The sequence below is a fragment of the Hibiscus syriacus genome, unplaced genomic scaffold, assembly GCF_006381635.1.
Source record: "Hibiscus syriacus cultivar Baekdansim isolate YM2019G1 unplaced genomic scaffold, ASM638163v2 tig00002840_pilon, whole genome shotgun sequence".
NCBI classification, from domain to species: Eukaryota; Viridiplantae; Streptophyta; class Magnoliopsida; order Malvales; family Malvaceae; genus Hibiscus; species Hibiscus syriacus.
Genome location: NW_024061947.1, coordinates 4,849,685 through 4,859,749, shown reverse-complemented (window position 1 = coordinate 4,859,749; position 10,065 = coordinate 4,849,685). Strand labels below are relative to the sequence as shown.

At 32.3% G+C, this 10,065-nt stretch overlaps 1 protein-coding gene and 1 pseudogene across 4 annotated transcripts; one reads left to right on the top strand and one right to left on the bottom strand.

Annotated features, from left to right (window-relative positions):
* The first annotated feature begins 927 nt into the window (after positions 1–927).
* On the top strand, positions 928–2,928 carry LOC120153414 (zinc finger A20 and AN1 domain-containing stress-associated protein 8-like). 4 transcript variants are annotated; one of them, XM_039165374.1, is made up of 4 exons: positions 928–1,080; positions 1,267–1,318; positions 1,775–1,850; positions 2,079–2,928. In XM_039165374.1, the coding sequence occupies exon 4, from the start codon at positions 2,092–2,094 to the stop codon at positions 2,611–2,613; it is 522 nt and encodes a 173-aa protein (XP_039021305.1). In that variant the 5' UTR covers positions 928–1,080; positions 1,267–1,318; positions 1,775–1,850; positions 2,079–2,091; the 3' UTR covers positions 2,614–2,928. The 4 variants fall into 4 exon arrangements, with proteins under 4 accessions (XP_039021305.1, XP_039021321.1, XP_039021298.1 ...); XM_039165390.1 differs by having other exon boundaries at positions 928–1,107; XM_039165367.1 differs by lacking the exon at positions 1,775–1,850 and having other exon boundaries at positions 929–1,080.
* Positions 2,929–3,250: 322 nt separating this feature from the next.
* Positions 3,251–7,808, bottom strand: LOC120154035 (annotated as a pseudogene).
* Between the last annotated feature and the right edge of the window lie 2,257 nt (positions 7,809–10,065).

Below are 10,065 nucleotides of genomic sequence, written 5' to 3'. Positions count from 1 at the left end.
TATTATAATATAAAATGAGTATAAAACATACATCATTTTAATATTTATCAATTCTAAAAATAAATAATAATAATAATAATAATAATAAATTACACACACTCAGACTCAATTATCGAGTTAAAATAGGGTCGAAATTTGATTTGGTTCGAATATGGATAAATTAAAATCGGTTTACTTTCAGTTCGAGTTTTTCAATTCGAGTTACTTTTCGATTTAGGTTGATTTTGGTTCTGCTTGCTTTCGGTCCAACTAATATTCGGGTTGGTTTCTGTTCCAGTTTGAATAGGGTTATTTATGATTTTGGTTCTGCTTGCTTTCGGTCCAACTAATATTCATGTCTATATAAAGAATCGACTTGGATAATTGAATACGGTTTAAATTTATCATGTATAATTTTAGATGACGAGATATATGTCACATTATTATCTTGTGTGATATGATATATATCACATCATCATTTTATGTGACGTATTATGTCTGTAATTTAACACATATTAAAATATTACATTAATAACATATTGATTTTTAGTTAAATAACGATTTATATTTAATAAGAATTATTTTAATCAAAAATTAAAATATTAATAATTAAAAAAATTAAAAAATCAAAATAATTAGAGTAAATATATTTGAGGAAGGGATCAAGTTACTCATCTTTGGTAACTCCTTCCTCCCCTGGAATTTTCATTTCCTTTTTCCTTCAAACAAAATTAAAACTAAAATTTATCAAAAACCCAAAATAACTATTCAAGAAATTTTGACATTAAATCGAATTCTAATAGAGAAATATTTGGGCTTAGATAGACCCAGAATAGAAAGCCGGGTAATTATCCAAAACCGGTTCTTGAACCAATAAATGAGAGGCACGTTAAATATAAGGAAGGGCATAACTGTAAACACAGGCTTCATGGAGGGCAGTCTGTCAGTGAAAAGCGTCCCATGGCAGCCAAAAAGTTGTCATCTTTCAAATAACAGGACGAAGGAAAGAGGAAAATTTTAAAATCCCAGTGAATAAATATTTATAAATCGACCCAAAATTTCTGTATCCTATCGATTTCGTTACATATCTCTTCGATTAAAGTAAGGGATTTTTTTCCTATTTTTTTGGTAAAGCTTTTTTTTTGTCTCTTTTGATCATATAAACTCTTAGCTTTTTCATCTTCTTTTTCTTCCTTTTAATTTTGTTTGGTTGAAATTAGTTGTAAAGGAAGGGATTATTTTTATATTAAAATTGAATTTTGTTTGTATTTATTTTGCACGAGACAGGAATCGCCGGGTTCGATTTTGTTTGACAAGATCGGCCTGATCAGAATTTCAGGTAAGGAGTTTTCTGCCTTTTTATTTTTTTCAAAAAAAAAAGTAAGTTAATTTCTTTGAGTTTTATTTTCATTTGATTGTGCTTGATTTGTGTCAATTGGGTGTTTAGGGTTTTCGCTTAAAGTTTTCAACTTTTTCTTTTGAATTTTGAAGAGAAACTGGAAACTAATTTGCCGTTGCTGTTTGCTTTCTGAGATTTTTTTTTAGTGTCAGTTAAGATCAATTTATATATTTTAATTATGAGCTAAAGGACACTGCTGATTATCTGCTTACTTCTGAGAATAATCATATTCATAAAAATGATGAAATTTTTTTTAGAAATGTTTAGTAGGGAAGATGTAGAGGAGTATCCTTAGCTTAATTCTGCATAATTGAACATTCCCGATTCCGGCACATACCCGTATCTGATACTCACGCACAAATCCGAGTAACATTTCCCCCTTGATTGTTATTGTAGTCCGCGTCATCTAAGATCACTGCAATTAGGAAGGAGAGGTGTCTGGTATAAGGTTGATTGATGAATCATGATGGAGGTAATTAGTCCTAAGTACTACTTCTTATCAAGTAAATTGATCATTTACATGCTTAATATGTGTTATTATCCTCTTGTTCCATAAACTGGCATACTTTTTTTTCCATCTGGCGATTTTTGATATCCAACTTTAGGACTTGAATGGCTTGTGGTTATTCCGCTTACTTTTCATATTTTCTTCTGTTCTACTTCATTTTGGGTTATTGACTGAAAGGTGGTTTTGGTGCAGGAGGGTAGGGAAGATGGACTCTCGTGATGAGACGGGCCGCCAAGCTCCAGAAGGCCCCATCCTGTGTGTCAATAACTGTGGTTTCTTTGGAAGTGAAGCTACCATGAATATGTGCTCCAAGTGTCACAAGGCAATGATCCTGAAGCAGGAGCAGGTGCAAGTGCAACTCGTAGGATCATCCATTGGAAGCATTGCCAATGGCAGCTCTAGTGGGAACAGTAAGGAACCATCTATGGCGGCGGCTGCTGCTTTGGCTGTACAATCCGGAAATTTTGGGTCAGAAATTGAATCGTCCATCAATCCATCCCTTATGACCTTTGGTGGGATGAAAACAAAAGAGGGTCCCAACAGGTGTACTGCATGTAACAAGCGTGTCGGTTTGACAGGATTTAACTGCAGGTGTGGAAACATCTTCTGTGCATCTCATCGATACTCCGACAGACACAACTGTCCTTTTGACTACAGGACTGCTGCTCAAGATGCTATTGCTAAAGCCAACCCTGTAGTCAGGGCAGAGAAGCTCGATAAAATCTAAAGAGGTGAGGATGAAGGCAAAGATTTGTGTAATGAAATATGATGTTTCTCCTTCCACCCGTTTGTGTCATCAGCTCAATCATAGTGAAGGTTAATGTTAAGTTGGGTTCTTTGTCTCAATGTGTGTCCCCTTGATTGATATAGAGTTGCAAAGTCCATGATAGGGAGGACATCGTTGCAGTGTAAGGAAAGTTTGTATTCCTTGTCCATTGGTTGGCAATAGTTCGCCACTGTTTGTAAGTCTTTATTTTGTGCTGGTTTGATTGTACATATACATGATTACCTTGTAATGCTTCTATCTTATATTCCTTTCTTCTACCGGTGTTGGGAAAATCAGATCACTTAGTGGTCGAGGTCGGGCTCTTGGTTCTCAGTTGAACTTGTTTACTTACAGTAGTTTAATATAGTTTGTTCTGCGATTATAATACATGAATCAATCAACCTTGTGATCGAAGACTCCGAGCTAGTAATAGAATTTTTGTAACACAAGTCAACAAGATATGTTGAATCAAATCATGAGAAATCAAAGGTTTCCATTTGACTCAGGTAAATAGATAATATTCGAAATATATATACAATACTAGCGACCATTAAAGCAATTTTCCATAAATCTAACCCTTGGAGCTTCTTCAGAGATTTCATAGCTCCATCTTCAGTTGATTTGCCTGCAATGTCGCTGCTCTAAAGTTGCAATAGAATTCTTGTTCAGTTTACTTGACATTAGAAGAAAGATATAACCTGACCGTTTGAAGGGAAACTTCGAAAGCAATCTACCTGAATTTGCAGAGGAGTCCTAAGTTAAAAGTGAGTTCTCTGGTGTAATGTAATTATTGCGGACTTCTTCTCTTCCCCAAACAGGCTGCTGAAGTACATCGAAATTCCATCGGTGCTGATACTGTTGTCTGTGTCCATCGCCTCGAACTTCAGGCCACATCACAGGCATAACCAAGCCGGGGAAGTTGCTGTCCATTAGAGATCCACTCTACACGTAAAAGATGGTCAGACATGTTAGTAGAAACTTTCAGGTAACAAAATCAACAGCTAATAATCCCGTCATCAGAAGAGAAACTAGATGGACAACCGTGTAAATGGAACATTTTTAGGTACTTATTCCCAACATTATCTACTACATGGTTAATTTATCATCTTCTCTGATTACCAATTTACATGAATGGAGAATGTAGTCATTTCACTACAAAAGGGTAATTTACTTTAACATGTTCTGCTAAGCAGAGCATTGCATGTCGTTTGAGACCCATGAATTTCAATAATTTCTTGCAATCAGATTCATTAGCTGACTAGCAGCCATTGTTTGTTCCCGTTCATATATTAATGAACGGGTAGATGGAACATGGTGGTCCAGACGATCAACTGTCCACTAAATATTAATGAGGAGCAGCCTTTTAAGAAAATGGTTGGAATCCAGTGGAGAAGCCATACAATGAAGTGTATACCACTAGGGGCTTTACCGTTCTAAATAACAAGATCATAACCAAAGTTGAAACATGAATAGGAGGAATCACCAAAGAAAAAATGTGCGCAAACTTACTTCTGATGTGAATACACTATCAAGGTTGAAGTCAGTTCTTGGGTTCACTGCTGCAAGCCTCATTGATAAGAACTGCAACCAAAGAAAAAAAATGTTGCAAGAATCAGACCACGGGAATGGAAGATGCTGCAAGTAAAACCATAGGAAAATGATACAACAAAACATGTCAACCTAGTGGGATCTTTGCCAATTTTTTATGTTATTTTTGGGAGGCAATGCAAATAATTCCATTTAACCAGCAAAGGATGTTAACAGTAATAGCCAATAGAAAAATCTACAGTGCAAGGGTTGCAGGACAGAAAAATACAACAACGAGGGCCCTCCTACATATCACTGAAACCCACATAAAACTCTTGGTAAATGTCCTATTGATTAATCCCAGGTCACCCAGACTTTATTGAACATTTGAAGGTAATTTTGTATAACACAAAGACATTAAAATATCTTAAAACCCATATGATGTTAAAAAAAATATCCAGTGGCCAAGTCCTGTGTCTTGAATTCATATTAAACCTTCTCTTGTAGAAGAGAGGGAAGGGAGAGGGGGGGGGGAAGATCAGATGCTTGAAAAGCGCAATTCTTACTTCCACTTGCCGTTGTAGAGATTGCACATGATTGATGATTTCATCCAACACCAAGGCTGTTCCTGAAATCTGCAGCACACGTATTCAATATAAAGGTATGTGTTCTGAAAAAAATTAAAACTATTTTCTTGAACCTAATGCTTTGGAAAACAACAGTGTAGTAATCAAAGCTCTTGATACAGGTTCCAGATTTAATATAAAGGCATCTCACCTAGAGTCTGATCGTTTGAAAATTAGGACTTAACTCCCACATGGCTTCCTCCTAAAACAGATTTAAAGCTAACTGAGATCCTATTGATGTCCATTCTCCCCAAGGATGCAATGTAAATGCATCAATTTAGAAGCAATAAAGTCAACAACTTTTCTCCAACAATTAAGCTTCTCCCACCCTAACCATGACTTCCGTTCCTGGAAAAGGAATCAGATACGGACTCGGAGCTGGTTTCCCTTATTAAAGTGATATTATGAATGTTAAGGGATAAATCAAGATTATATTTTCAACAATTAAACCAATGTGTCATGGACTATAACATCAAGCATGCAGATAGACCGAAAGGGGTTGACGAAGTGATTACCCTCTCAAAAATTCAAATTATCATAGAATTAAAGTATTTTTAATTATTTTTAACCTTTAAATTTTTATAAATTCACCCTTTATATAAAATCTTACACCGTTGTTGAAATTAAACAGGCATTTGGCATATGATAAGGCATTTTCTTTTGTCATCCTTCGCCTACTTATCCCATAGTGGATTGATAACTTGTACGAGAAGTTAGCAGCTACTCTACATCAATGAAATGGGACCCCATAATGACATTTAATCCAACAAGCCTTTAGACAAGTCTACTTGGTAATGTCCAGCTACCATTCCCACGACTAAAATTTTCTTCCACAGTCATCAAAGGCTACACTTGTGATTTTCTATTTTACTAGGTATTTAATGAGTTCAACAGTTCGTGAGCAATTCGAACTCGATTTAGTAAAAACTCAATTTGAATTCGAGCTCGACTCAAGACCTTAACGAGTTGAACCGAAAAAAGTCTAACTCAACTCAGTAAGTTCAAAAACAGCTCGTTAATTTTTTTATAATTTTTTAGTAGTTATCCTAAAAAAATTATTAATTTACTAATAAATAATAAAAAATGATAAATTGTTAATTTATTAATTTATTAATTTTCTAATAAACAATAAACATATTAAATTATTAATTAATATTTTATTACATCCAAAAATCAAACACTATTTATTATTCTAATATATTTATGGATTGTTACTTTGGAATTTATACTTTCAAATTGTTTCATACATTTTTTTGATAATTTTTTTGTTAAATTTATTAATTTATGTTTATATTAAGTTTCATATAGTATTAGTAAATTTCACCTATAGTTAAGAAAATAAGGTAAAAATTTCGGTGGACTTAACAAGAAACAAGTATTGAGCTTAATAAGCAACGAGTCAAGCAAAAAGTTATTTTAACGAGCACGAATAAAATAAAATTTTAATAAACTTAACGAATAAATCAAACTGAATAACAAAATTGTTTAATGATCTCGAATCAAATATTATTTAACTAGCGATAGACTTGCTTCATAATAGCCCCTATCTACAACCATGTACATTCCATAGATAATGCAAAGCGCAGACATCAATTCAAAATCTAGCTTTCACCAAAACAGAAATAAAATTGCGTTTGAAAAGACAAACTTGACCTAAAAAGGGACTTCTAACAAACCATCCATAATGGGAAAACAGCTAAAACGTTAAATCAACTTGGGATATAAAAAAGAGAATTTTTTTTTTGGTGCAAAAGGTGACACTGACAAACCGTTAACTAAAGAAAAATGATGTAAAGATGTAATCCCACTTTCTATGTCCCGTTAAGGGAGATATTCTTAATATAATCACAAATCATAATCAAATCATTAATCAACCAATAAAACTTACCTTATTACATCCAGGTACCAGCTCCTGTAGGAATTTCATTCGTGCATTAATCTTCTCTCTTCTTGCCTGTATTAAACGCCAAGATTATTAGATTAATAAAATATGTCATTATTCAAATTTTAACATTATGAATATAATATATATCAAAGTTCGAATTTTAAAATTATAAATGAAAAACTTTAAATTAAGAGGTCATCCCATAATAAAAGTTTTTATGATATTCGAATTGAATTAATTGATTAATAAATAAGAAAAAATCATTTAGTCAATCACGGATATTGGTGAATTACCCTCTCTGCTAAGCTATGGCTAACCGTTGCTTGTCCACGGCGTGCTCTAACGTGGACGTAGGCGTCCTCCGAGCTCTCATTCACAGCAGTTTTGCTTTTCTTCGTAGACCCTCTAACCTATGAAAGCTCAGAAAACAAATTAATCGAAATTTTACCAAAAAAGGGAACCCTCGATTGAAACTTTCTTTTGTTTTTGGTTTTTCCACCTTATTTTCTCTGTCATTTCTCTTCATATTCCGCTTCTCTACCGGTGGCTCGGAAACCAACGGCTGGGATGACTCGTTCTCCTCCAGCTCTCTCTTTACGGCCTTCTCAAGCTTCGAGTTTAATTTTTTCGACTCAGGCGAGTCCCTCTTCTCATTGCTGCTGTCAGCTTCTCCAGAAAACACGGAAAACCTCGCATCTGGTTCAATCAAACTAGTATTAGAAGGAAAACGGAAGCTTCCTTTGAAATCTTTAACGTTCGGAGGCGAAGCAGAGATAAGCTTCGTGGAGTCGGGAGAGTGAAGAAGCTCAACGGCATGTGGAGGCGGTAGTTCAAGCAGAGCCTTGAAGGAACTGGCGTTACTAGTCGTCGGAGCCAAAATCAAACGGTGGATTGCGTCGGAGAATTGGAGGGATTCGAATGCCGTAACTTGGCCCCCATCCGACGCCGTTAAAATAGATCTGGTCTCCGTCGTCCCTGGGTTTGACTCCATGGGTGAAAGATAAAATGTAGCCACTTGGTTAATTCAACCCAATTCAGACCTTCAAATAAGCTTTGGATTGTCTCTTCAATGGAAGCGAGGTCAAGCTTAGAAGAAGAAGAAAAGGAGCTTAAATGGGTACTTGACAGAGAGTTTGTTGCTCTGCAAAAGTCAAGTACAGGGAAAGCAACGTTGCAGTGGCCGTTTGGTTTATTATTTTAAGACGTCTTACAGTGAATTAAATTCTAGGGTTCTACTTTACGGTTCGTTGAAATTAAGAGAAACACTGTTTTTTGCGGTACGGTGACGGCCCCACCAGATTTTCTCTCCTTTTCCCATAAATTTTAATTTTATAATTAAATCCTAAAAAATTAAAATATCAATACATAAAATAAGACTACATGAACCACAATAGTAAATTTTAAAATTTATAACTTAGTAATGTTTATAATTTATAAATTAATATTTTAAAATTAAAATTTTAATTTTTTTGGTCTAATTAAACATACAAGCTATTGTTGTAGTCCTCCTGTAGCTTCGGTAGGATCATGCTAGGAGTCTTAGGGGTGTTTGGCAAACAACTGTTCCAGTAGTTGGTTTAACAAATTGATTTGATTATCTGATTTGAGAAATTTATTTGATTAATTGTTTATATAGAAGTATTTGATAAAATTTAGTTGATAGTTGATATGGGTAAAATAAAAAATAAGGATATAATACATTTAATTGTTAAGTACATATATGTTTTATAATACTTTAATCTTTTTTTTTGATGAAATTATTCGGATAAAATGTTTTTGAAAATGAATTAAAAATTCCTTACGAAAATTAATGAATATTTTTGAAAATTTTGAATATATATTTTTTTAAATTTAATATTTACAAGTATTAATCTTATGAGATTGATACATACTATTAACCTTGTATAAAATATCAATACTCCATTTTTTTACTTTCATGTTTTGCTATATTTTATTAACTAAAATATATTTGAAAATATATAACTAAAAAGTAAAATAATAAAATAACATTTCACTGATTCGTTATTAGACGTTGCATAAAATTCATTTTACACAACTTCATTGAAAATAAATTTAGATTACACAAATATTCAAGAAAGATATACATATCCAAACAAGTACTGAATTTTCTAACGTTCTCATTTTCAGCTTATTTTTTGCACAATCATTTCTTTTAAAAATGTGTTTACCAAATACTAAAAGTGAAGAGTTTGACTACCCATCATCTATTTATGCTTAAATAAATTAAAAGCGCTTCAAATGGTTATTTACCAAACACCCCCTTAAAATTTTAAATAGATACTTTTATAAAATTTAATTTATAAAATGTACTTGTAATTTTCAAGCATACTTTTAATGAATTTTATAATTGTGTTTTAGTTTTGACTTTTTTAAATGATTTTAATCTGTTAATTTCTACTTTATTTGATTTGGCAATGATTAAAGTAAAGCTGTTAACCATATAAATAAATATTATTATAAGCTTAAACCTGCAACGCACCTGCACTTTTTAGTTTTTACAATTCACTGTTTTCTAAAACCTAAAAAAATTGTCACCAATTGACACTTTTTTTTTTGTAAAAACTAATTATATAACAAATAAACATTTATGAATTTATAAATAATTTATACATAAATTTCTCAATTCTATATTTATTTTTTAAACTGAATATATACTTAATTAATCTATGGTATAAGTATAATTAAAATTCTAAAATATATCATATATTAAACATCATTTTAATTCCCTTTGTTTTAGTTTGGTTTTACTGGAGCGGGTCTGAGACGTAAATTTCTATTCATTTCACTCTATTTTCCTTGTGAATGTTGAGATTTCATAAACATAGACTATATGGTACTCGGATTGGATAACATTTATTATTACTTACTTTTGGGATATTCAATTATCATAATGAAATCATCAAGTAAGTTTTCATTTCTTTTACAACAATTCTTAATAATTACAATATGGAATGATTTGGTTGATTTAATTATCCTATTAGGATCCTTATGTGTTAATTGCTTCCACATGCAATTTTAATTGATTTTAACATTTGGTATCAGAGCCAGGTTTGATAGGAATTAAATCACCAATTTATGTTTCATAAGAAAATTAGATATTTTCTTATTAAAGATGAATTGAAGTTGCAAATTAACAATAGATTATGAAATTGATGTTAGATTGATTGTTAATTGATAAGGAATAATTTTGAATCATGATTTAAATCTTTAATATTTTTGTGAGTGTGTTAGTCACCAAAAGTGGCCTACTCAAAATTCATTAAACGATTTATATTATATCTATAAATATTTATTTGATGTAGCATCATAAATGACATTTAAAAATGATGAACATTTATAGTTATTAACATGTAG